The following is a 27880-nucleotide window of genomic DNA, read 5'->3' as shown; positions in this document are numbered from 1 at the left end:
TTATTTGTGTTTTTTTTTTTTTTTTTGAGATGGAGTCTTGCATTGTCGCCTGGGCTGGAGTACAATGGCGCGATCTTGGCTCACTGCAACCTCCACCTCCTGGGTTCACACGATTCTCCTGCCTTAGCCTCCCAAGTAGCTGGGATTACAGGTGCATACCACCACACCTGGTTAATTTTTTGTATTTTTAGTAGAGATAGAGTTTCATTATGTTGGCCAGACTGGACTTGAACTCCTGACATCGTGATCCGCCTGCCCTGGCCTCCCAAAGTGCTGGGATTACAGGTGTGAGCCACTGTGCCTGGCTTCTTTTTTTTTTTAATTTCTTTTTATTTTTTTTCTCCAAGATGGCGTCTCACTCTGTTGCCCAGGCTGGAGTGTAGTGGCTCAATCTCAGCTCACGACAACCTCCCCTTCCCGGGTTCAAGCAATTCTCTGCCTCAACCTCCTGAGTAGCTGGGATTACAGGCATTGGCCACCTTGCCCAGCTAATTTTTTTCTTTTCTTTTTTTAGTAGAGATGGGGTTTCACCATCTTGGCCAGGCTGGTCTTGAACTCCTGACCTTGTGATCCACTCGCCTCTGCCTCCCAAAGTGCTGGGATTATAGATGTGAGCCACTGCGCCCGGCCCCGTTTCAGCTTATTTAGCTACTTTTTAGATAGCTTGCAAAATTACTAGGAAAAAAATTCCTAGAGGAAATCTTGAACATGATGAATCAGCAGGAAAATTTCAAAGATGTGATTTAGTTATAAAGTCCCTAGATAAATGCATTGGAAAGCTTCAAGTTGACAATAATTTCATTGAAAATGCACTTAAAACAAAAATGGAATTAGAATTTTTCTGAACTTTGGATACTCTTCAAAGTTCTGGAGGTACCACCTAAAAATAAGACAAAACATTAGAAAAGGAAATAATTCTGTCACTTAAACATTTAACAGATGCTAACAAAAGTGACACTATTATTCATTATAAAATACTGAGTTTTTTAAATGTAGTAACAAAGACTTTGGCATTTCATACCTATAGTTTAATTTTGCCTATATCATGAAGAATTAAATATGTCTAATCATAAAGTATGATTTGGAAGAAGTAGCCCATAGAATTCACCTTTCTATCTGGAAGGAAGAGTACTGACATTTGATGAAGATACTGATCAGCGCATTGTGGGGCTATCTTTTCAGCCCCCGGGGAAAGCATGCAGGCTGGAGGAGGGGCAGGACCAAGTAGGTGCTTCCTGAATCTCTGCTGGTGACTCTAGCAGTTTTCTCCAGCCTGTAGTCGAGAACTACTGGCCCAGCCCGGGGTGCGCAGAGTGGGCACCCAGCACATGCCAGGGGGCTCCTGAACAGCTCTTAGCAAGGATTCAGTGAAATCTGGGGAAATGCAATATGGCATTGTCCACAATTCAGCCCTGTGCTCGAAACAAACAGTATTTTCCATTTTGATACAAATTTTATTAACAAAGGCATGCTCATTTGTTTTGGGGGTAATAGCCAGTTGGGAAAGGTGGCAACTAAGTGGAGTAAAAATTTAAAATAGTTTGACAGGACGGATAAATGGTCATAGAAAGGGACTTTCTATAAACACACAGAGAAAGATTCAACAACAGACGAAAAATAATGATAGAAAGCAATGAGCTCTTTGTTAATGTGGTAGAAACAGATAAGGATGAGAAACAGAGTGAGTTGCTGGTCTTAGTTCTAAGTTTAACAGCAGAATCCACAAATAGAGAATGAGAACACAGTGGGCTGCCATGTTTACTTAGTATGTTCTGTGTCCCCAGAAAGGCATGTAATAGGAACAATTCTAAGAAGTTGGTCAGCATTCTGGGTCAAGCGTCACTTCCCCTGGCATGAGGCTTCAAGACTGCAGCCTTTCCAGCTGTGTGGCTCAGTGGTGGCGCATGGACCCGAGAGTGCCCATCATACAACGTGGCCAAGCCTACCAGGCAGTGTGAAACCTGCAGAAGTGTGTTGCAAACATGTTCGCTGGTTAGGTGCTGAAGGTTTCCACAGGCCTGCTGGGATCCAGGCCAGCTACCACCTGCACATGCCAAAAAGCTTCCCCACGGGCCAGCGGGACAGGGCACCGCACAGGGACACAGAGGGTGAGCTCCTCTCTCCCAGAATCTGTCTGTGGAAGATGGGTACCCTGGCCTGAAAAGGCAAGGGCAGAGTACACAACAGCAGGAGAGCCTAAAATGGACAAACACAAGAGGGCAGGCGGGACACAGGAGACACGGGACAGCCGCAGGACCCCCAGAAGACACCCTCCCCAGGCTGGGCAGCGAGGCTGGGCTCCCTGACAACAGAGAGAACACGTGTGAGGCCAGGATGTTCTCACACAACGAAGGGATGTTGGCTGAAGAGGTTAAATGTATTTCACAGAAACCATTATATAGAAATAAATTATTTCTTGTTAAATGATTAAATATTTCTCGCTCCTTAGAATACCTTTAAATTTTGCCCTTAAAGAGAATATTTGTTAGCAACCCAGCACAGCTGGCTGACTGTTCCTGACCTAGAGTTTAACTATCAATGCAATCATTTATAAATTTAAATACTAATTATTATAGAAAGAATTTCATTGTAATACAATATTGTTTTTAGAACATTATAATCAATCAAATGGAGTGGAAGGAATAGCTCCTTAGCATGTATTATTTTGGAATATGCTTATTTGATGGCTTAATTCATTGGATTTATGAAGATATTTTTTAAAAAGTAGTTTTTATTTTATTTGCAGCTTGTAAGTCCTTCATTTCTGAACATTCTTCTGCAAAACTGAATTGATTAATTCTTCAGGACTTAAAACTGGTTTCACACTGACACCAATTTAAATAGCAAATGAATGACAAAGAGCTCTTTCAACTCATGAATTCTTCTGCAAAGAACATCTCTGGGTTTTCATTAGCAAAGACTTTCATTTAGATAACTGACTTGTTTATTTTCCATTTCTATATGTTTCATATTCAAATACTGAGAGGGGTTTTCCTGTTTTCATTTGAGAAAATATCTTTACCACTGACTTGGTATGCCCTTGTTCAATCTTACTCTGATCCATGTTTTCTTAAAGTCAGTGTTATCTCATTTGTTTTTATTATTAGAAATGGGCCACTACTCGCCTCTTCACACCAAATACTAGTGTAAAAGAGCAGTGTCTTCACCTGGAAGTGTGGCCCAGGCCGGTGCAGCGCTGGGAGGAGGCGGGGCAGAGGGGAGGCAGTCAGACTCTAGAATGTGTATTTAGAGTGATAATGTATATCTCAACCGAACCTGTGACAAAGTCACCTGGCGGAGGACAGAAGGGAAGGCTTCACAAACCATACTGCTCTGTCCTTACTTTCCTAGTCAATTTTAAAGGGCCGGAAGGCTGGTATATCAGCTCCCTGCAGCTGCTGGAACAAAGCTACCACACGCCGGGCGGTTTATAGTAACGGCCATTGATTCTCTCCCAGTTCTGGAGGCCAGAAGTTGGAAATCAAGGCGGCGGCAGGGCTGCACTCCCTCCGAAGGTTCAGGGAAGGTTCCAGGCCCGTCTCCCCCAGCTCTGGTGGTGCCACGTGTTCCTGCATCACCTCTGTCTCTGTGTCCATCTTCCCACGGATCTTCCCACGGATCACCTGGTGTTCCCCTTTGTGTATGTCTGCGTCCACATTCCCCCTTCTCAGAAGGACATTAGTCATACTGGATTAGGCCCACCCTGGTGCACCTCATCTCAACTAATTACATTCCCCATAAAGCTGCTTTCACAGGTGCTAGGGCTTAGGACTCCCATGTGACCTTTCGGCAGGCACAATTCCCAGCACAGAAGGCCCATTCCTGGCCCACAGTGTTTTCTGCCATGCCTGGCATCGAGCCTCCTTCTCAAACCCTCTCTGCCTTTGGCACTTGCTCAACTTTCTGCAGACCCCTCTGTTTGTCTCAGCAGCTCTGGGATTTGGGTTGTGGCCCTCTGATCTCGCTCTCTCCTCACTGTCTATGCGTGAAACTACCAGGCCACTGGCATGATGGAGTGTCTCGAAAGAATGAAGGGCGCCGCTCTTAGAGATCTCATCAGCTCTCGCATTTACACTATCACTTCTTCAAATGTTAGACAAAAAGGCCACCAGGCATGTTGGCTCATGCCTCTAATCCTAGCACTTTGGGAGGCTGAGGTGTGAGGATTGCTTGAGTCCAGGAGTTCAAGACCAGCTTGGGCAATATAGCGAGACCCCAACTCTACAAAAAATGTAAAAAATTAGCCAGACATGGTGGCGTGTGCCTGTGATCCCAGCTACTTGGGAGGCTGAAGTGGGAAAATAGCTTGAGCCTGGAAGGTAGATGTGACAGTGAGCTGAGATTGTGCCACTGCACTCCAGACTGGGTGACAGAGCAAGACACTATCTTAAAAAAAAATTAGACAAAGAGATACTTCAGATCTGACCTTTCTTCTTCTTATCTCCAATAATCATCCTTTGCATCTGCAAACATGTGGTGAGGATGGGAAGTACACCTAGGTACTTTTCCCACCATCCCATGATATCATTATTCTTCTTTTAGCTTTTTCTCTCTGTCCTTAGTCTCAAAAGAAATGGTAAACTCCATGAAGTAGGACAGTGTTACACATTTCTGCACACCTCGTAGCATCAGCAGCATTGGAGATTTCAATGAGTTGTTTTGAGTGGATGATGCGGGTAGCTCAGGGGACAAGGTAAATGTGCACACCAGGCTGGCTGCTTGCTAAGCTCAGTCTCCATCCTTTATTGTCAGGGACACGTGCCAACATCAGGGCAGGTAAAGGTCTCATGCTGCTGCTGAGATCTCTTTCCGACAATGAGACAGGGTTCCTGGCTGGCCTCAGACTCTACTCCTGCTCCTTGAACCTCAGTTTCCTCATCCACTGGATTAGAAAGATGTTCTCTAAATTTATTTCAGCCTTGACATCCTTTGATTTCTTTTTTTTGAAACTGAGTCTTGCTCTATTGCCCAGGCTGGAGTGCAATGGCGCGATACAGGCTAACTGCAACCTCTACCTCCAGGTTCAAGCGATTCTCCTGCCTCAGCCTCCCGAGTAGCTCAGATTATAGGCACCTGCCACCATGCCTGGCTAATTTTTTGTATTTTTAGTATAGCAGGGTGTCATCGTGTTGGTCAGGCTAGTCTTGAACTCCTGACGTCAAGTAATCCACCCGCCTTGGCCTCCCAAAGTGCTGGGATTATGGGCGTGAGCCACTGCACCCGGCCCCTTTGGTTTCTTTATGAGTTTGTTGGTCAAATGGCTTGCAAGCACTTTGGGGGATCAGATAAAAGCCAAGGACCCACTCTCTGGAAGATGATGTCATTTCAGGGGGTGCACAGAGTCTCTGTAGCCCATCAAGGACTCCAGCTTCAGAGCCATGACCTAAGCCACCACACAGCTAGAGAGCTCCTGTGTGCCCGAGTTCTGCTGGTGTCAGCTGCCTCTGGGATTCACCTTCCTCTTCAGGACTTCCTTGACCTACAGCATTCACAATCCGGCCATTGGCTGTTGCTCGGCCAGGGCTCAGTTTCATTCAGCCTTTTCCCATTCAGAGCCCTGAATCCTCTGCTTGGGGTCTAACTTGACCATTGACTCCAGCAATGTCAATTCAGAGAGGCTAAGGACGTGGTATAGAGGACAACCTTGTGGCTGTGGATCTGACGACCCCTTAGAGCTGGGTGATTCCACAGCTACTGTTGGTTTTGTACTTTTTTGGCCAAAGCACAGAATAAACTGGGATTCAGCAATTTAAATTAACTCTTCAAAAATCTAGCCTGAAAATAGTAATAACATAGTTAAAGAACAAATTATAAATAGGAAAAGTTTTTTAAAACTTACTGATGATGCCCTTTTGCTCTACCAGATAAAAAACAAAATGTGAAAAAAGCAAAAGCCGCGCCTTCAACGGACCAGCTGGCCAGAGCATAGCCGCCCCACTCCACGATTTCTCCAAAATAGTTGGCCGCAGTTACGTATTCGAATAAGCCTCCTAGAAGAAAACACAGACCAAGGTAGTGCATTTACCACAAAATGAAATACTGACTTCAGAGATGCTAGTGAATACTTACCTGGAGAACATAACATCAAGAACGGAAAAATATACCCTCAGAGAACGTTCAGCAATAAGACATATTCAGTGTTACGTGGTCTACTAATTGATATCATAACTTCTGATCGTCAACTACATATCTATATCAATACCCATCTACGTGAATATACACACGTACAGTTACAGTGGAAAATGCCAAGAAACCATGCAGCTGCTGATGAGTCATGCAGGCACAGAGAATACAGAGTAACAACTGACAACGAACTAGCCACATAAAACGGACCCAGGTAGAACCCTTGAACGATGAGTGATGAAGATATTCATTTTCAAGCACAGATCCATTCATTCATTCATCACATCTTCACAAATGCACTGAGTCAGTATTATGGGACAGACCCCTCTCCACATCTAGAACCATAAACTCCAGTATCATGAACAAGGAGAGCACGCAGCACACAGAAGCGAGGAGCAGCGAGAGGCAGAGCAGAGTGAGGGGGGCCAGGAGCTGGGATGGGGTGGAGGAGGTCACCATCACAGGGTGGCTGGGAGCAGGCCTCACGGGGAAGGTGAGGGTCAATTCAGGGCTTGCAGGTGAGCGCCAGGCTGGCAGGCATTGCGGGTGCTCTCAGGAGTTCCAGGCAGGGAAAGAGATGCAGCACAGGCCCTGAGGCAGAGAGCAATGGCTGGTACACTCCAAGGACCAGAGGAGGGGCAGGAGAGGGGTCCCAGCAGAGAGATAAGGCAGGAGGCCCCTCCGTGGGACTCACCCTTAGGCTGTAGCTTTGTGGCCACTCAACTGTGTTCTAGAGAGGCCTGGTGTGGTCTGCGCCGGGTTCTAATTGGGCACTATGTCTGCAGAGCTGAGAAAATGCTGAAGGCATATAAGGTCAGAGCATTTAAAAAAAAAATTAGGCCAGGCACAGTGGCTCAGGCCTGTAATCCCAGACCTTTGGGAGGCTGAAGCAGGTAGATCATGTGAGGTCAGGAGTTTGAGACCAGCCTGGCCAACATGGTGAAATCCTGTCTTTACCGAAAATACAAATATTAGCCAGGTGTGATGGTGCACACCTGTAGTCCCAGCTACAAGAATCGCTTGAACCCAGGAGGTGGAGGTTGCAGTGAGCTGAGATCATGCCACTGCACTCCAGCCTGGGTAACAGCGCTAGACTCTGTCTTAAAAAACAACAACAACAACAACAAAACGATGAACCATTACACTCTAAGTCATAAGACCAATTTCAACAAATGTTGTAGCAGAGGGTAGAGACTACATCTCTGAGCACACTGCAGCTTACATGCATGAGGGCTTTGGCTGGAGCTGAGATGGTTTACCCTTTTTTTTTTTTTTTTTGGAAACAGAGTCTTGCTCTGTCACCCAGGCTGGAGTGCAGTGGCATGATCTCAGCTCACTGCAATCTCCACCTCCCACACTCAAGTGGCACATGGCATGTGCCACCACGTCTGGCAAAGTTTTGTATTTTTTGTAGAGATGGGATTTCACCATGTTGGCTACACTGGTCTGGAATTTTTGACCTCAGGTGATCCACCTGCCTTGGCCTCCGAAAGTGCTGGGATTACAGACATGAACCATGGTGCCCAGCTTGAGATGGTCTACTTTTTAAAAAGAAAGAAAACGGTTTTGCTGAGCCCAAGATAGCAAAGCGTTTTACTTTTTCTTATTTAAGGAAGGTGGGGTGTGTAGATGTTTGCAATATTGGGCTCTCTACTACTTCGCTGTAAGCAGTCACAGACATTCACATCAACCCGGTCTAGGATTCATATCCTTTGCTTTTTCATTTCCATCTTCTAACATGCTTCTGTGGTGTTTGTTTTGGTCTTGTGGGACTTTTAATTTAATGATTAGAAATAAGGAATGTACTATGAACATCATATCGCGTCTGATCTTGGAAGCTAATCAAGGTCGAGCCTGGTTAGTACTTGAATAGGAGAAATTAAGAGTTTTAGAAGCATTTTCTTCTCGAAGTCTTCTGTGTCCCATGTCATCTGCACTGACGTCTGGCATCACCTCCTGCTGCCTGGGAGTCGCAGCCAAGCTTCTGCATCTCCTTTGGCCTGTCTATTCTCAGAGATGCCATTGACGGCCACGGGCTGTCGGGAAGCTGGGGTGATTACTTGCTGCAGGAAGGAGGCTGTGCATGGTGGGAAAACATGGCACGGAGGGGTCTTCCTTTACTACGACAGGAATGAGCTAAGTTTGTAGATTGTGGGTTTGTCATAGGTGTTCTTTAGCTGATGGGTATAGACCCTGCAACTGCTCCATTCACATTTTATTTTTATTTTTAATTTTTTTGAGATGGAGTCTCACTCTGTCGCCCAGGCTGGAGTGCAGTGGCGCGATCTCGGCTCACTGCACCCCATGCCTCCCAGGCTCAAGCATTTCTTGTGCCTCAGCCTCACAAGTAGCTGAGATTACAGGTGTGCGCCACGACGGCCGGTTAATTTTTGTGTTTTGTGTTTTTAGTAGAGACAGGGTTTTACCACATTGGCCAGGCTGGTCTCGAACTCCTGATCTCATGTGATTCCATCATTCACTTAGATCTTGTTCTCTGATGATGACTTCCTTTCTTGATAATATACTGATACATTTAAAAAGATTTTCAAAAAATTCCAACATTTTAAACTGTTTTCAGAGGAGAGTTAAAGTATCTATTCCATTATAATGCTAGAAACAAAACTGTCAGACACTCCTCGTAAACCATAAATTCTTCCTCATTCTCTTTCCAAGCACAGATATAACTGGAGTTTCTGCTTTAAAAACTGTTCAGTTAGTCAGATTTGTTTTTTTTGTTATTCTAATAACAATAGCACTTGTTATTAATAATGACTTACACTGAAAGCTCATAGCTAATAAACACTATCCTACTACTTCTTAGAGCTGGCAACACTAAAATAGTAAGGCAGCATGCCACTCAACCCTCACATAAATTCTTCACTTTCAGTACGTACCCCTTGGTATTTTGTATCCAGTGCCTCCTGGTTTTCTGAGATTCCTTAGGATATGATCTGAATGGATGTTTATCAACATGCCCATTAACCACAAGCCAAAACCTGAAGGAAAAAAAATTGCAAGATGATTATGGCTAATAAACCATAAAATTTCACTATGAGCCCCAGCTTGCCTGAACAGTATTATTGTAACCCTTCATATTACCATTGTTAGTGCAACGTATTAGCCAAAACTGGTAGTAAAACCACTAAACACTATTGTCAGGTAAGCTAAGGAGGGCTTTTTCGAATAATACAAATAAATTATCTGATGTATTCAGAATACTTGGACCTGGTTGTCACAATCTGTGATTTCAGGATGACAGGTATGGATAGAAATCTGACTTGGGCACAAGTCTCCTTTCCAGGGAGCATCAGGGAGTCAGCCTGGCAGATGAGCTCACCCCACTTATTTCTCACTATCTGTATGCGGCAATGCTACCGTCTCCACCATACACAGCAAGAGGGGCGAGGCACCCGGGCTGCTCTGTCACCACTGGTTGTATGCTGCCTCTTGAGGGGTGACAGTTCCCAGGAGCTGATCTCTGGTCTTCTTCTCTTACTTACAACCTCATTTGAACAAATTAATGCACATCCACGCTTCACCCACCGCAGAATTCCTGCAGGCTCATCAGTTGGCATTCCTCGGTCAGCTCTTCCTCCTCCGTTCCCAACAAGAGTCTCCCATGCTGGCTGCGTGACTTTCCCCAGAATCCTGCGGTATCCCCAGTTTTCTCTCTTATTCTTACAAATCTTTGGGAATTTTTCATCACTTAAAGGAGAGTTCTTAGTATCACATCAATTCCATCAAGAAAAGGCAAAATGCCAAAACAGTGTTTTATAAAAGAAATACTGATAAAAAGAGGTTAACTTGATAGTTCTGAGATACTTTTTAAAAAATGTGAAAGGCAGATGCTGCTTAATGGTGGCATTCAATTCAATATTAAATAAATGTACACCTGGGGTATCATTATTATCTTATTCCTTACATCAGTGACAATGAATACTTTTTCAAAGTTAGAACAAGGATACAGAAAACCTAGTGTATAGCAAGCATTGCACGATTTCTTCCTTCTGATTTCACCACTGTAAGCAGCTTTTTAAAAACATTTTTTCTCAGCAGTTCATACCAAATTTTATAATAGGTTTTATAAGTCATTTATTGGATCCATACATTTATAGTTGATTTGCTACCTTTTTTTGATATTAGTATTTCACCCCTAGGTAATTTGGCTTCCAATATGAGGTTCTAGAAAGAAAGCATGCTGTCTAAATAGCATGGCTACTTATGTTTCTTCTAGGAGACAAGCTCCCTTTATTGCTTAGATAGGAAGAAAACTAGTACTTGTGTTCACCTAAGGTAAATACTTAATTCTATTTATAAGAATCTTAAAATCCAGCTGGGTGCAGTGGCTCACACTTATAATCCCAGCACTTTGAGAGGTCAAGTTGGGCGGATCACTGCAGGCCAGTTCAAGAGTAGCCTGGCCAACATGGTGAAACCCCATCTCTACTGAAAATACAAAAATTAGCCAGGTGTGGTGGCACACATCTGTAATCCCAGCTACTTGGGAAGCTGAGGCATGAGAATTGCTTGAACCTGCGAAGTGCAGGTTGCAGTGAGCCAAGATTGCGCCACTGCACTCCAGCCTGGCTGACTGGGTGACAGAGTGAGACTCTCACTAAAAAAAAAAAAAAAAAAGAATCTTGCTATAAAATATTTTAGATTACCCACTTTTGCTGTTATGGAAAACCTTATGTTAGAAGTATGCTGGGCGCAGTGGCTCACGCCTGTAATTCCAGCACTTTGGGAGGCTGAGGCGAGTGAATCACCTGAGGTCAGGAGGCCGAGACCAGCCTGGCCAACATGGCGAAACCCTGTCTCTACTAAAAAAATACAAAAATTAGCTAGGCATAGTGGCATGCACCTATAGTCCAGCTACTCAGGAGGCTGAGGCATGAGAATCTCTTGAACCCAGGAGGCGGAGGTTGAAGTAAGCTGAGATTACGCTACTGCACTCTAGCCTAGGCGACAGAGTAAGACTCCATCTCAAAAAAAAAAAAAAAAGAAATTTATTATTATTTGCTTAGTTCTTCATGGTAACGACGTAGGCATACTTACTTATTGATGTAACTTCATGTATGTTTCCTCACAAAAACAATGAACTCTAGTCAATAAATGTAACACACAAAAGGTAACCTAGATTGTCTCCCAATTGGCAAATTTTTTCCTTTTCAAATCCTTCTGTTGAACTGTAGAGAAGTCAAGAAGTCTGTATACAATTCATTGGTGTCTGGAATCTCAACCAGCTTCACAGTCACCTCTACGTGATGAGACCCATCTGCAGAACTACTTTAAATAGGATTTAAATCCACACATCAAAAGGATTCTTTTGTTGTTGTTCATCATAGAAGTGAGTCCCATAAGTCTCAGTAAACATTTAAAATCTGTATCTTTATTTTATTTTATTTTTTTTTTTTGAGGCAGAGTTTCGCTCTTGTTACCCAGGCTGGAGTGCAATGGCGCGATCTCGACTCACCGCAACCTCCGCCTCCTGGGTTCAGGCAATTCTCCTGCCTCAGCCTCCTGAGTAGCTGGGATTACAGGCACGCGCCACCATGTCCAGCTAATTTTTTGTATTAGTAGAGACGGGGTTTCACCATGTTGACCAGGATGGTCTCGATCTCTTGACCTTGTGATCCACCCGCCTCGGCCTCCCAAAGTGCTGGGATTACAGGCTTGAGCCACCGCGCCCGGCCCTAAAATCTGTATCTTTAAAAAGACAAAAGAAAGAAATTCCCCTTCCTCTTATTCCTGTTGCCACCTGTGGACACTCAGCTTGGTGAGGCGGTGGAAATCACTGCTCTGCCATTCGCTGTGTCTAGATGTCTCGGGCCAGCTGTGTAACTCTTCCGACCTTTCATGTCTTATCTGGAAAGGGCATCCTTTCTGTCTCAGAGAACATGGGGAGGCATAAATCGTGTGTTCTGCACAGGAACTCAAAAGCCTGTTCCTTCTCTTGACAGGTGGGGCAGAAGAAAATAAAGTAGTCAAAAACCAGTAAATCAAGAAGATATTTGTGGTTACTGTACAACAATTTAGTACCAAACAATTTAGTCCAGCATTTCATGGAGGCACAGATTTCTGGGGCTAGAAAAGGATATTGAAACACCTCTCAGCCAACCCTCCTTTTGTAGAGGAGGGACAGGTGTCTCATTGTAACAATCCACAGGTATGATGAAACCCTGGAATAAAATTCTAATTCACCAAAAATAAAAATAAAAAAAAAATGACTGAGAAATGTTGAAAGGGATCGCTCAGCTACAAGTACCATCCAAGTGTTAGTTTATTTCTATGATTATAAATTAATACACATGAAGAAAGCAAAATGCAATGTAAGGTCACTTTATGTAGCTTAAAGTGAAATACTGCAGGGTAGTTTGCAAATTTGATGGACTGACTTCAGAGTTTTAGCATGCTACTGTGGGGGTAAGCTACACCTTAGTATGGTTTAATATCTAAATGCTAGAATAGACTAAATAAATACACAGAAGAACCTTTGTTTTTTGCAGAGCTAGCTGATGTTTTATTTTGGACAAAAGAAAAAAAAGCAATTGAATTGTTTTGTAGCTGGAGGCATGGGCAAAGGTGTCTCCAGGCAGTAAACTCCCCGCACGTGGGCTGAGGGCTTAGGCTGAGCTTCAGGTGGGTCTCCCGTTTTGTGCTCCCCTGCTCAGCGGCCACAGGAGGGACAGGCTGGGACGGGTTTCTGCAGCTGTCCACTTGAGCAGGACGTCAGAGAACTCGGACACCAGCTTCCCAGAACAGGTCTCAATCTTCTTCACGACCACAGCCCCGGTGGAGCTGGTGTGGCTGAAAGAGCTGGAGCCCACACCAGAGCCAGAGCTGGAGCCCAGGCCGTACCTACAGCTGGGGCTTGTGAGGCCCCCATAGGCTGAGTTCAAACCACCTGTCTAGCTGCTAGTGGTCTTCATATGGATACTCATGTTCTGCATCCCAGACTCCAGCCGGCTCTCCTCGTCCTCCAGCAGCTTCCTATAGGTGGTGATCTCGATGTCCAGGGCCAGCCTGACATTCATCGGCTTCTGGTACTCCTGCAGCTGCTGCACCATGCCCTGCTTGGCCCGCTGTAGGGCGGCCTCCAGCTTGGACAGCTTGGCATTGGCATCCTTACTGGCCAGCTCCCCAAGCTGCTTGGCATCTGCGATGGCAGCCTCCAGGGAAGCCCTCTGGCCTTTGAGGCCCTCAGTCTCAGCCTGGAGCCAGCTGATGTTCCAGTTCCTCTCAGAGATCTCAGTCTTTGTATGCCGCAGGTCATCCTGTCCTTCCCAGACAGCGTCTGCAGCTCCTCATACTTGATCTGGTACATGCTCTCAGCCTCAGCCTGGCTGCAGTTGGTGATCTCCTCATACTGCATCTTGACCTCAGCAATGATGCTGTCCATGTCCAGGGAGCGGTGTTGTCCATGGACAGCACCACAGACGTGTCTAAGCTCTGGGACTGCAGCTCCCGGATTTCCTCTTCCTACAGCTGCCTGAGGAAGTCGATCTGTCAGTCAGCCCTTCCAGGTGAGACTCCAGCTCTACCCTGTTCATGTCAGCTTCATCCACATCCTTCTTGATGAGGACAACTTCATTCTCCATCTCTGTAGCTTGTTGATCTCATCCTCATACTTGTTCTTGAAGTCCTCCACCAGCCCCTGCATGCTGCCGAGCTCCACCTCCAGCTTCAGCTTCTCCTGGCCCAGAGTCTCCAGCTGCCGCCTAAGGTTGTTGATGTAGCTCTCGAACGTGTTGTCCATGTTGCTCCGAGCCATTTTCTGCTGCTGCAGGAGGCTCCACGTGGTCTCCAGCATCCTGTTCTGCTGCTCCAGGAACCTTCCCTTGTCGACGGAGGCAAACTTGTCGTTAAGGGTCTTGATCTGCCCCTTCTCCTGGGTGCACACGGCCTGGATGCTGGGGTCCACCTCCAAGTTAGTGGGGTTCAGCAGGCTCTGGTTGACTGTGACGGTGATGATGCCTCCATGCTGCTGGCCCTACCACAGCCTCCACCCAGGCTACCCCGGAAGCTGCTGCTGCCCACTCAGGAGAAGCTTGAGGAGCTGATGCGGACACGGGGTTCACTCACATAGGAGCAACTTTTGAAGGCCCAAGGGCCAGCAGTGGGCACCCTGGAGGACTTCTGAGTCACCCTGATGGACATGGTGGAGGCAGGAGTGAAGGCAGGAGGGCTGAACCAGGTAGAGATTCCCAAAGGAGTAGAGAAGCTGCTTCTTGGAAAGAATCTTTCTTATATATAAGATTCCTGAGTTGTTTTTTTTTTTTTTGTTATTTTTTGTTTTTGACACAGAGTCTCACTCTGTCACCTAGGCTGGAATGCAGTGGCAGAATCATGGCTCACTGCAGCCTTGACCTCCTGGCCTCAGGTGATCCTCCCACCTTAGTGTCTGTGAGTAAGCTGGGACCATAGGTGTGTGTCACCATGCCCAGCTAAATTTTTGTATTATTTTTAGAGATGGAGTTTCGCCATATTGCCCAGGCTGGTCTTGAACTCCTGGACTCAAGTGATCTGCCCACCTCAGCCTCCCAAAGTGCTAGGATTACAGTGTGAGCCACTGCACTCAGCTAGATTATAAATTTTTAATGCTCTTGCAAATATCTTTGATGGCTGTTTTATTTTCATTTTGCTCAGATCTTATACAGTTATAATTAGAGGTTGAAAAGGTACATTAATTCACATTAACTGATACAAATAAAAAAATTCAACAACTTTGTAAACCTAAAAGTGATTCAGGTTCACAGAATCACAAAAGCTGCCTTGTAGGAAGATAACTCAGTCTGTTTTTTTCTCATATCACAGAAGAGACCGCAGGAGTCTGGGGCCCATCTTAGATTACGTGGTCAATGAGTGCCGAAATCGTCTCAACCTTTAGTCCCTGCTCGTTCTGTCACAGCACGCTGCTATTTTCAGGTTCTCAGCCTGACCAGGCACCTGTGCTTCAGCCCAGCACCTGTGTCACCTCCCTGTCCCCAGCTGTGCTGAGATAGCCTGGCTCTCCCATGGGGGATCCTGGGGTCCTGCTGCTCTCTCTGCTGTGAGTCTTTGTTCTCACAGGAACCTTGGACTTTCTCATTAAAAACCACTAGGACAGCAACATAAAAGCAGTGATGTGAATGAGGTAGAGTTCACTGCTGTGGACACTCACCCACTAGAAAACGTGGATCCCTTAACCAGTCATCAGCATACACTGCACAATGGCTTAAGTATCTGCTTTGCAAATAGCCGTTACTGGTACAGAACATAATTGCCAATATACATGCAAACAGTGGCATAGGCGTTCCTCCTCGAATCAGAAATGGGTAAATTAAGGACCTGAGGAAAGAAGAAACAGGTACACCTTTTTAAAAAGTTAAAGATCATCATTTCTGTAATCCTATCTTAAATGATTTGAGTTTTAAATCTTACTTTCTTGTACAAATGTCATCCTCAGTAACATTCATACTGATTTATTATATTTAAGCTAAAAGTGGATTTTGATTTTAATATTATTTTTTGAGAGAGGTTCCTGCTGTGTTGCCCAGGCTGCAGTGCAGTGGTGTGATCATGGCTCACTGCAGCCTTGAGCTCCAGGGCTTAAGTGATCCTCCTATCCCAGCCTCCTGAGTAGCTGGGACTACAAGCATGTGCTATCATACTTACTATTATTATTATTTTTCTTTTGTAGACACGAGCTCTCACTTTGTTGTCCAGGCTGGTCTCAAACTTTTGCCTCAAGTGAACTTCCTGCCTTGTCCTCCCAAAATGTTGGGATTATAGGTGTGAGCCACTGTCTCCAGCCAAAATGCAGATTTCTAAATAAAGCACTACCACGTTTCAATCATGTTCACCACAGTGTACAAACTCCAGATTCTACTTACATACAACATAAAACAGAATACACTGAATTAGAGAAAACTAGGGGCTTCAAGAAGGTCTCAAAATTTCCACTATCCTAAAACCATTAACCAGTCCTAGTCTGAGCAATCATCCATCACCCCAGCACATCATCCATCACCATTGCAACGGCTCCCATTCCCTGAGCATTTTCACCTGCAACCCCCCCAGCCCAGCCTCTAGCTACAGGCAGGAGGTACTCATCCACATTTGACAGAGGATGAAATGACATAGAGTGGTTAAGTAAACTGCTGAAGACCACTGGCTACTGAGTGGCTGAGTTTAAATGTAAATTGGGGCAATTCAAAGATCATGTTCTGCTGTACCACACTGGCTTAGGTGCACTTTACTGAAGGTTTAATGAGAGAAAATAAAAGGACAAGAAATTAGAAAATTATAAAGAGAATGCAAAATGTTATCCTGTGTTTGAATTTTCTCTTTAATATCAATGTAGAGCACATTGAAAGAGGGGACATCACCACATATCCTACAGACCTTAAAAGGATAATAAGGAACTCTTTTTTTTTTTCAATAGAGGGTCTTGCTCTGTCACCCAGGCTAGAATGCAGTGGGGCAATCATGGCTCACTGCAGCCTCAACATCTTAGGCTCAAGTGATCCTCCTACCTCAGCTTCCTGACTAGCTGGGACGTGAGGCACACACCACCAAACCTGGTTAATTAAAAATTTTTTTTGTAGAGATGGGGTCTCTCTATGTCTGGTCTTTAGTTCTGTTCTTGAACTCTTGGGCTCACGTGATCCACCCAGGTAATAAGGAACTATTATGAACAACCGTATATCAACAAATTCGACAACTTGATGAAATAGACAAACTCCTTGAAAGACACAAATGACCAAAGCAGACCCAAGAAGAAAGAAAGGTGACATGAATAGCACTGGTACCAATGAAAGAAACTCAATTTAGACTTAGGAAATTCTAGAAAGGGCAAAATGAGACTCAGGGGAGAGGATTAACTGCAAAGATTAATTTTCCCTTTTTGGGCAATATTACTGCTTTCTATATATTAACAGATTGTGAACTTGAATTTAGACTTATGAAATCCAGAAAAGGCAAAAATAGAGTCAGGGTGGAGACTGGCTGCAAAGACATACAACAGGAGTTTTTTAGAGGAATACAACTGTTATATCTCTTGATTTGGGGTGATGATTACACAACTATATGCAATCACCAAAATTCATCAAACTACAGGCTTAAAATGAGTGAACTGTATTATTTGTAAATTATACCTTAACAGAGCAGGGAAAACTTTAAAGCTTGTTATTTGCTTCCATTCTGACCATTTGTGCCAGGGTGAAATCATGATTAGTCATTAGTTATGGTTACGAACATGGACAGTAATCACGTGATGAGTAGTGTAATGCTGGCTGTGCATCCTCAAGCCATTCTCTCCCCAGCACTTCCACTCAACTCCTGGTGAAGACATTCACGTGAGTCAAAGCAGCCTCCAAGGTTCTCATCTCATTCAGGCCAGGACCCCTAGGAAGGCTTCATACTGATTTACCACGAAGCACACTTTGGCCAGTAAGTGTGCATTCGGATGTTGTGTCATCACTGGGGTGGCTATTTTCCTGAAAGCTGTAGTGTTGGCAAGCAATGAATAAGAACAAAGAATCCCAGCAATTTCTCTCTGCTTCTTGGAAACATGATTCAGATCTGGGCAGACAATGGGTACCATGGGGTGGCATCTGGGATGCGGCAGGCACACTGCAAGTGCCTGCATACCAACATTTCTTGTGGAACAAGTAGAATCTGCTTTTGACGGAGATAAGAGTGTGCTTCTTGGACTGGCACAGGCTCTCTTAAACATAGGAGGCGATTTTGATTTGTGATCAGACATCTTTCCTGCCTCCGCCCATTTGTCAGCCAGAACAGGAGGCCTTGTGTTAGACCTGGACGGACAGAATTAATGACACAAGACAGAGCAGCTCTCACTCTACCCCTGAGTGTATCAACTTGAGAAGCACCAGGAGCAGGAAGCCCACTTCTGAAGTCAGCTTAGGAGATTCTCAATGCGGCAAAGAGCAAGAAGGACACCAGTATGAGAAAGTGGAGAGGAAACTTCCCTGAGAGTGACGGCCTCACGATATTTCCCAGCAGACAAACTGGGAATAGAGCTGAAGGACAGAGCTGGGAAAGTGTTCGAATTCTAAGATTGAAGAAATACAGAAAAAAAGAGCAAGACATAAAAATTGCAGGGAATATAAGGCCTGGATTTGGTTTAGAAAGATTTCCGCTAAAATAGAGAGTACTCAGTTCATAAAAGGTTGGGCCTCTGGACCTGAAAAAAGTCCATCCTAAATTCAATACTTGATAACAGGAAGGCAAAGTCAAAAAGTGAAAGGAAAAATATTAGCACGCTTGAAATACACAGAATTGAAAATGGTCTAAGAGACTTCTGCACTGGATGTCACCCATTTAAACAACGGACAAATGCAGCGTGAGAGAAGCAACGCCCAGGAACCTTTCCTTCCAGGATGTGAGAATCACACCCAGCGAACTTTGATCCATTTCTCTCAATTTGGTTTCAAGTTCCGGGTTGAATGCTGAACGGGCAAACGCCAGCAGGTGATGACGCTAGAACTGTGTCAAAAGAATATAATAGAGGATAAATTACCTGACTCTGCACTCGCCAACATATTCCCAACTCACAGGAAAGCACTGGTCAGAGAAATCAGACAATTTAAGACAGAAGCTCATCACAGCAGGATTTCTTCACAAAACAAAGGAAAATGAGGCTGCAGCCGAAGTAGGTTATCGGCGGCTCATTGGTTAGCGAAGCAAGGAAAGCACGCATCAGTGGTGAGTTAATTAACAGCAGCAGCCACAGAGGTGTGTCCAGAGAACACACACCTGTTTTCACGATTAGCCTTTCAGGGAGAACACCTGCTGGAGGAGCAAGTGGACACTGGGAGCAACATCGACAGTCAATTAAAACAAGGCAGGCCCAGGCACCGTGGCTCACGACTGTAATCCCAGCACTTTGGGAGGCCGAGGCAGGCAGATTGTTGGAGTCCAGGAACTGGAGACTAGCCTGGGCAACATGGTGAAGTCCCCTCCCTAGAAAAAATACGAAAATTAGCTGAGTATGGTGGTATGTGCCTGCAGTTCTAGCTACTTGGGAGGCTGAGGTGGAAGGATCACCTAAGCCTGGGAGGTGGAGGCTGCAGTGAGCTGAGATTATGCCACTGCACTTCAGCTTGGATGACAGAGTGAGATCCTGTCTCAAAATAATGATTAAAAAAAAAAAAAGCAAGGCAGAGGATGAGCAGGCGAGTCTATAGATGTTACTGACATGGCTCAGTTTTTTATTTGAGGAGTTCACATCAAGGCTGAAGTGAATGAAGCGTTAGGCTCTTTAAATAGTCTGTGTAGAACAACTACTGGCAAGAATACTTTCAAAGAAGTTGAGAAAACATGAATTTAGTAGAACCCAAAGTGGAATCCGCTAAGCTGTTGCAATTGATGGTGGTAAAAATGTAAGGAACAGAAAAACAAATTACAAACTTACAAAGCTTGTCAAAATGTAAGGTGCTTCAAGCTATTCTTTGTATCAGCAGGTCTTTTGCAGAAAATCTATTGTGTGATTGAACCCATAGTGACAACAGTGAATGCCAATCCCTCTCATGGACTCAACCACATCTGCTCTCTAACTTTTCATCAGAAATAAGCTGACCATGACGATTTGTCCCACCATACACCAGTTTGATGGCTTAATAAAGTTTAATCCATTGTTTTGAGCTCAGAACTGAGACTGAAACTTTTCTGAAGAAGAAGTGCCCTCACCACCATTATTGAGTTTGGAAGGGCTTTGGAAAGTAGCTTTCACTGCAGACTTGATAATGTATCCTAATAAATTCAACCTAAAACTGCAAGGCAAAACAGTGCTCATATGTAAAACTCAGACTCTGTTAAAGTCATTTTGATGGTGACTGACACTGTTCCAATCACAAGTCATATCAGACTTTGTTCTGCACTTGCCATGTTATTCAAATTAAAGGAAGTGAGAGCTCCATGCTCACATCAGTTTGCAGTGGCTGTACATTCTCACTTTAAACTACAGTGTGTTTGTGAACCTGGATTTCCATATTTCAAAATCCATTTAGCTGTGCAGTGGAGGAGCTGTCATCTAACCTTCCATAGGAGGATATGAATCTGCAGTGTAATAGCACATGGAAAGGCAAAGATCAAGAGAAGAATCTAACCGGATTCCATGAGTGCCTTCCAAGTGATGACCATGCTCAATTAAAATCATATACACCTCGACTGATGTCAACGCTTCCATTTACAGAGATAAAATACGTAAAATCTAATTGCAGATCAACATTAAGAAAGGAACATTTAGAATAGATTTTGATAATAGGAAACACTAACTTTGAATCCCAATAAATGAAATGTTTTCTCTCACCAAGAAAAGAATTCTATTCGTCTCATTAGACACGTATTACAAAAAACACACGAAGATAATATATTTTGAATTTATTACTAAAACTTTTGTGAACATTTGTTTTCTCTCATCATAAATACCTACCCAGTATCTTGGCCCACAAAGCCTAAGATATGCACAACCTGAATAGAATCAGACTTGCTTTTCATCAATTGTTTGTATAACCCATGAAAGTTGCAAACCTTGGCGTCTGTGAGGCCACCAGGAATGGGAGACATGTTTGATGCTGGAGCTGAACTGCGCGTATTAAGGAGCTAGAATTTCTTTGGTGCGTCAACGGCCAGGATGATTTGCAGTTGCCTTTTGATTGAGTTTACAAGCTTAGATATAATATAAAAGTGCATCTTATAGTTTCTTATAGAAGTGTCTCTAATAATTCCTAATCCTATACTAAATGCCCTTTTACTTACACTGCAAAACTGTGACTATTATCCCTATTTTACAGATGAGAACATGGAAGCTCACAGGAATACAGTGATGTGGCCAGAGGACATCACAGTGGCAGGGCTGGCTGGCAATGTCCCCTTCCCAGGTGCTTCAGCCACCACACCATGAGGACCCGTCGAGAATTGGGAACGTCTGGCCCAAGCATATGAAATTGTCACTGACAGTCACTTTCATTAAGTGTTTCTATTAAGTCAGAAGAAATACTTACCAACTGTCAAAAGTAGGTTACAAGATGTTGTTTGTATTTGTCTGTGTGTATTTTTACTGCTTAGAAAAAAACTTATTAAAAACAATGAAAGATAAGGGAAAAAAATAATACTGCAATATTGTTAGCTTTATCTCTAAGATGAAATTATAGGCACCTTTGAGTTCCCTCCTTGAATTATTTTCTAAATTTTCTACAACAAGCATGTATTTCACCTGTAAGTTTGTTCACATACAATACTGACAAGTATCTTGGGTCCTGGCAGCTAACACATTCAGAACAGATGGAATGAGAGACATGGAGAAATTCAATTTCCTGGGCTAAAGATAAAGACTTAAAATTGCTGATTGAAAAGGCTCGGAGAGAATCAGGCAAAATTAATAAACAAGCAAACACAGATCATCCTCTAAGGAAAAAGAGAGTACCCTATAAGCCCCCAGGAAGAAAAATGGATTATTGAAAAGCACAAAATCATCAGGGCTGGCCTCCATGTCTGCTCTTATTCTCTGCGAGGGCTACGGCGTGGCACCCACAGAAGGGCACTGAGAACTCCGAACTTCCCAAACATCTTCTACTCCTAAGCAGCACTTGAGTGATTTCTCCAGCTATTCAAACCAGCAGAATTGCCCATACAGTATTAAACCCAAGAAACTGGTAAATAACGGTTCGGGCTCATCTGCTCGGTATGATCTGCTCCAAAGGGGAGAGACTCAACATACAATACAGCGTGCATTCCAGAGGATGAAAAGGCAAGCAACTACTTGGAATGACTATTCTTTAAAACATTTAAAGTAAGATTTTTGGGTTTTGTCTTCTTGGAAGCAAGTTCTATGCCTGTTTAATTCACACAGTGAACAAAAGAAGTATGTCTTGGAATATTTTCCCAACAAACTGGAATAATAATCCCTTGGTCTACTTGTGATGACAAATAAGATATTTATTCAGCAGATGATTTGACTCTCAAAGTGACTGGACATCATCTCTCAGGACAACCTATAATGTTGCATCCTTAAGTTTGGGAACAATGAAATAGCGAATTTGGTTATCTGGGAGTAATTGAGGCCATGGTGGATTTAACCATTTTTAAATGTTTAAAACTGAGAGTGGTTAATTTTAATAATTGGCTTTATTACTTTTTTCCTTAACAACTTGAGGCCATTGAAATCTACAGCACTTCCTAGATTTGGGTCTGTTCCTTTCACCTAGTCTTAAGACTCGTTTGAAATGATGGCCAAACTGCACAGCAGCCAACAAAGCATGCTTAAAATAAGTGCTTAGCTATCAATATTCCACTTTTCATCATTCTACACTTTTGCACAGAAGTTTTTCTTTTCTCAGATTATTTCAATCTATGAGGCAAGGACCAAGGATTCAGTATTTACGCCCTTGTTAAAAAAAAATTAATTAGAAAGCCATTAGGCTGAGATGGTGCCTTGTGTCTTACATAAGCACATGGAAGCCCAACAGTGGAAGGAAACTTCCAAGTTTCCTTAAAAATCAATCGGAAACTGCCAAGTGGCTTCTAATGAGAGATTCTGCCAATCAGAAACCACCCACTAACCTCCAGGACTTTCCACTGTGACCAATCAAATGCTTCCTTTGTCTTGCCTGTGCAAACACGCCTTACAAAATCGCTTTCTCACACACCTTATAGGTGGAGCCCACCCTGCTTGTGGTTTGGCACTGATTCACGAATTGCTGTCTCCTCCAAAAACATGCTACAATTTTATATATATATATATATATATATATATATATATATATATATATATATATGAAATTTCACTCTTGTTGCCCAAGCTGGCGTGCAGTGGCACGATCTTGGCTTATCACAACCTCCGCTTTCTGGGTTCAGTGATTCTCCTACCTCAGCCTCCTGAGTAGCTGGGATTACAGGCATGCATCACCATGCCCTGCTAATTTTGTATTTTTAGTAGAGACAGGGTTTCTCCATGTTGATCAGGGTGGTCTTGAACTCCCAATCTCAGGTGATCAGCCCACCTTGGCCTCCCAAAGTGCTGGGATTATAGGCATAAGCCACCATGCCTGAACATTTTTTTTTTTTATTTTTAAATGGAATTTCACTCTTATTGTCCAGGCTGGACTACAATGGTGCAATCTCAGCTAACTGCAACCTCTGCCTCTGGTTCAAGCGATTCTCCTGCCTCAGCCTCCCAAGAAGCTGGGATTACAGGCATACACCATCGCGCCCAACTAATTTTTGTATTTTTAGTAGAGATAGGGTTTCAGCATGTTGGTCAGGCTGGTCTCGAACTCCTGACCTCATGTGATCTACCTGCCTCAGCCTCCCAAAGTGCTGGGATTACAGGCATGAGCCACCACATTCGGCCTAAACAACTCTACGATTTTAATGTACGTGAGTTTATCTTTTAACATAATTCACCCTGGAAGTTTCCTGCTGTGTTTCAACATTACACACAACACATTTAAAAGTGAAGCTGGTCCAGGCTTCCTACAAGAGCCCATTAATAGAATTACAAGAGAGAAATAGGAAATCAAAGTCAGTGTAGTTTATTGAGGCACCATCGTCAGAGATAAAGACGGAAGCAAAGTCCCACAAGGTCAAGGACCTGGCTGAGTACAAACCTGGGGCAGGTGTCAGAAAGAGGAGGCCTCCGGGCATCTGACTGCCTCTCTGGGCGCCATCCGGCCACCAGTCCTAACAAAGGCAGTCACTGAGAACTCCCATGGCAAGCGGCACCTCCTGCTCAGGCTCCTTGGAGTGATTTGTTAAATGGAGCTGCAAGGAAGAGATAAGCCCCCGACTAATTCACTGCTGATGGTGGGGAGGGAAACTCCATGAGCAAAGCAGACTGGGTTCAAATAATACCGAACAAACCTGCTTGGGTGGAGAGAAAGAGCCTGAGGTCAGGCAGCAGTCTGCAAAGCCCCCCAGTGACTCCAACACAGTTTAGAGCTAATGCCCTTAACTCCAGGAGACCTCTGCTGTATCTAGCAAAGGAGGATTTAAGGGCAATGGTAGAGAAAGACCAGTGGGGAGGAGCGAGGAAGCCCAGCAAGTACCAACACAGGTGACAAGGACCTGGATTACGGCTCCAGCCCAGGGAGACAACACAGAGGGCTAGGGACAAAAATGATGGCCAGGTAACAGGGTAAATGCTGGGGGTGGGGGGACAGCCCTGTAACCACAGAGTGGAGGGCAAAGGTGATAGGAGTAAACACAGACTACAGAAGGCCCTAGGGAGGCCTGGCAGGAGGTTGGCACTGTGCCAGATGCCACTCCACGTGCTACCTAAGGCCCCAGTGAGATGCTGCTGCTTCTGCCCCCAAGAACCCAGGCACCCTGGGATCAGAACAGGAGGCTTCAGCACAGATAGGGCATAGGCAATCCTTGCCGCTACCTCGACCCCTAAAGATGTTCCTGAAAATGTTGTTTGTCCTCCTGGAGGAACTGGTCAGGACCCTGGCTCATCCTGCGTCACGGCTGTCTCCCCACCCCAGCCCCGTGCCCTTCCAGGCAGCCTGTCTTTCCCTCCCTGGTGTTTGTGTCCAAAAGACCCCGTAGCTTCTCCGCAACCTGTCTTTTACTCCTCAACTCAAAGGGAATGTGTTGTCACTATATCCCCAACACAATGCCAGGTCCAGAAATCCTCACTGGCACATGAGTCCTCAGTAAATATTTGATGAATGAATACATGAAACACACTGTTCCCTCTACCCCGTCCTTTACTTTTCCTCCCTCCTTGAACTGACCGTCCTGTACTCATAGTAACCGGAACTGTCAGTTGCTCTGCCAAGAGCTGCTGACCTCAGGCCTCATAGACTGGGCAAAGCCCCTGCACCTGGCTCTGGTTCTCACCACTCCCAAAAGAGGCTATAGCTCCAAGCAGGGCCCCGCCTCACTCCTGTGAAACCTCACAGCTCAGCACAGGGCCTGTGTGGACACCTGTCAGGTTGTATAAGGTGCTACTGCCTGGCCAGCACCTCCTCAGGTTCACCTTTCTCCTGCCTCTCCTGAGTCATCCTTGTACTTACAGCCTCCTCTCACTGGGTCTGGTGTTCTCTGCAGGACCCTATGCAAATAAGGGGCTCCATGATGCTTCCAGGGGCTGCTGAGATGGTTTGTGTTGAGTGCTCAATGCTGTTTCCACTCTGGTTCTCTTCCAAGTGCTCACTGACTTAGGTCAAATGACTGTTTAATAAATCAGTTGCTTGGGTAGAATGGAAAGTGTTTATCTTTTTCTATTTGGAAAATGTAAATGTCCCCAAACCACATAGCTATGTACATAATAACATGTACAACTCAAAAAAAAAAAAAAAAAAAGCCCAGCAGTTTTAAAAAAATATATACCTGACCCAGCCAATTTACTTGAAGCAGCTTTTAAACTATTAGTGTAGGAAGTGGGCTTTCGTCCCAGCAGCTCCTCATCCAACCGTCTCAGAGAAGACACCAGTATGCTCCGTGTTCTATTCTGTATGAATGAGCTGTTCAAGGTCTATCACTTAAGGTGACTCTGGCCTTCTGGGAGGCTGCATTCATTCTTCTGCTTGAATGAATATAGGTACAATCAAACATGATGTCTCTAGTTAAAAAGCTTCCACTTGGGATTTCACGCAAAACTTCATAAGGTGCTCCCTTCATTTCCAATGCCACAGTTTGGCTGGCCCACGAGGCTGGCAGCAGTGTACATGAATGACATACAGAGTACATGCCCGAACGCGCATGCACAGCAATGCAAAATAGTGCTAGGTATCGTGCATTGAGCACCCAGATGTGCCAGCACCATGCAAGCACTTTAGGGAGTTGCCTTTGCTTAAAATGCATGTGATCCCACAGGGCGGTTCTACCACTGCCCGTTCTACAGGGGGATACCTTGGTGTGGGGCAGCTTGGTAACTCATCCCGGGTCATGAGCAATGGGGCTAGGACAGCACCAAATACTCTGACCTGAGATTGCTTTTAGCCATAAAGAAACAGACATACAGGTATATTTATGAAAAAGTATATACAAACAGCAAAATCTGACTAATACTCAAATTGTAGCAACACTTGATCCCATTACAAAAAAAAAAAAAAAATTCAAGCAGACATAAACTTTGTGTAATGGTAAAGAGTTTCAGGCACACAGTACTCATTAAGCACCTGATCAATGTTGACTTGACCCTGTTTAAACTTTCTGTTTAAAGTGTCTGTGTCGGAGCAGACTGAGGACACAGACTGCACCAGGTACAGGGTAAGGTGCTGGCTTTCAGGGAACTTGGGTACTGAAAACTGTGCTGGCTAGAACACTGTTCCAAGCAGTGGAGCTGTGTACCTTCTCTTCGCTGGAATGTATGACCCCAGGAGAAAACAGAGGCTTATAAACACACACTGAGCTCTTCCTGTCTCTCTGGGAAGTAGGTGTTTTAAGGTGGGACCCCAAATCAGAAAGGTTGGGTAAACTGCCCACAGTTACACAGCTAGTGAGTTCAATTTTCTTGGGTGCAGAGACACCCTTTTTTTTAATTATGAAGCTTTCCAGAGACTGAATGAAAACACTGAAAATTGGATTTTGAACTTTTGACTAGCCATTGCAGACACAGCCAGTTTTCAAATATTAAATAACAACAACAACCCCCAAAACCTTGAAAGATTTAGAAGTCATCTTTAAGACTTCATTTGTTTAAGGTTTAAGGTCATTGCCTGGAAAGCCACCCCACAGTCCTGAGGTCCCCTGCCTAAGGTGGAGGTGAAAGTCTCTGAAAGTGATCAAGCCTTTATGGGGAAACTGCTAGGCAGTGTTAGGATATCAGGTTTCCAGTTGCAGCTGATCACTTAGCTGGGAGAAAACAGCTCCACCATCACCAAAGATACCAAAAGGGGAACCAGTAGACAGGTGCAGAAACCAGTGGCCCTCAAGACTGGAGACCATCGGCATTAGACTCTAGGCCCTCCTGATCTAAGGGAACAAAATCTAGTCTCCATTTTCAGTTTGCATAACTTTTTACTTTTTTTCTTTATTTTTATTTATTTAATTTGAGACAGAGTCTCGCTCTGTGCCCAGGCTGGAGTGCAGTGGTGGGATCTCGGCTCACTGCAACGTCTGCCTACTGCGTTCCAGCGATTCTCCCATCTCAGCCTCCGCGTAACAGACAGGTGCCACCGTGCCGGCTAAGGAAACCAAACCTGGGACCACTGAGTGGCTCTTTCCAGATCGGTTTCTTCCCGTTTTTTCCATCACTCCCTTCCAGTCCTTTTCTGTTTCCCGCCCTTTCTAGACGAATCCCTCCTTGTTTCTAAATCCTGGAGCCGGGGGACTCGGGGAGAGCACCCCAGGGACGGCAGGGGAAAGGGACCCATGCAGAGGGGGGAAGCTCCGGAGGGGTCGGCAGGGAGAGGGCGTCTGGGTGGGGAAGGCTCCCGGGAGAGGGCACCGGGCAGTGATGGGAGGGTTGGCGAGGACGCCGGGCCGGGGGCCGGGGACGTTACCGGTGTACGTAGTGGATGAGGAACATGGCCAGGAGGATGCAGTTGGGCGCGTCGCGGAGGCGCGGGGCGGACTGGCTGGCGCACTGGTAGAGCGGCAGGGCCAGCGAGGGCAGCTCCTGCACTGCCCAGGCGACCCGTGCCGGCACCCGGAGCCTGCAGCTGGGTGTCGCCTGGCGGCCGTACGGCGAGTTCCTGTACTGGTTCAGCCCGAGGAGCAAGCAGCCAGCGGCGCACTGCAGGTAGACGAGCGCGGCCAGCAGGCGCTCCTCCGCCACCGCCGTCGCCGTCGCCGTCGCCATCGC

General features: G+C 44.9%; 1 protein-coding gene and 1 pseudogene across 1 annotated transcript; both read right to left on the bottom strand.

Annotated features, from left to right (window-relative positions):
- On the bottom strand, positions 1-27877 carry SRD5A1 (steroid 5 alpha-reductase 1). The gene is made up of 5 exons (XM_012475303.3): positions 27579-27877; positions 15284-15450; positions 9018-9119; positions 5840-5990; positions 1-880 (listed from the first exon to the last, which is right to left on the bottom strand). Exons 1-5 carry the CDS (start codon positions 27875-27877, stop codon positions 814-816), a joined length of 786 nt encoding a protein of 261 aa, XP_012330726.2. The 3' UTR covers positions 1-813.
- LOC105733045 (keratin, type II cytoskeletal 8-like) lies at positions 11842-15273 on the bottom strand (annotated as a pseudogene).
- Positions 27878-27880: the final 3 nt, after the last annotated feature.

Source organism: Aotus nancymaae, unplaced genomic scaffold (genome assembly GCF_030222135.1).
Source record: "Aotus nancymaae isolate 86718 unplaced genomic scaffold, 86718_ANA_hifiasm-v0.15.2.pri h1tg000014l, whole genome shotgun sequence".
Classification (NCBI taxonomy): domain Eukaryota; kingdom Metazoa; phylum Chordata; class Mammalia; order Primates; family Aotidae; genus Aotus; species Aotus nancymaae.
This window is presented reverse-complemented; position numbering and strand designations above follow the sequence as displayed.

Coding starts and splice junctions, on each gene's coding strand:
- SRD5A1 (XM_012475303.3), bottom strand. CDS start 27,877: ATGGCGACGGCGACGGCGACGGCGGTGGCGGAGGAGCGCCTGCTGGCC. Junction 9,120..15,283: donor GGATCCACGTTTTCTAGTGG/GTGAGTGTCCAC, acceptor TTTTTCCTTCAG/GTTTTGGCTTGTGGTTAATG. Junction 881..5,839: donor AGAGCAAAAGGGCATCATCA/GTAAGTTTTAAA, acceptor TCTTATTTTTAG/GTGGTACCTCCAGAACTTTG.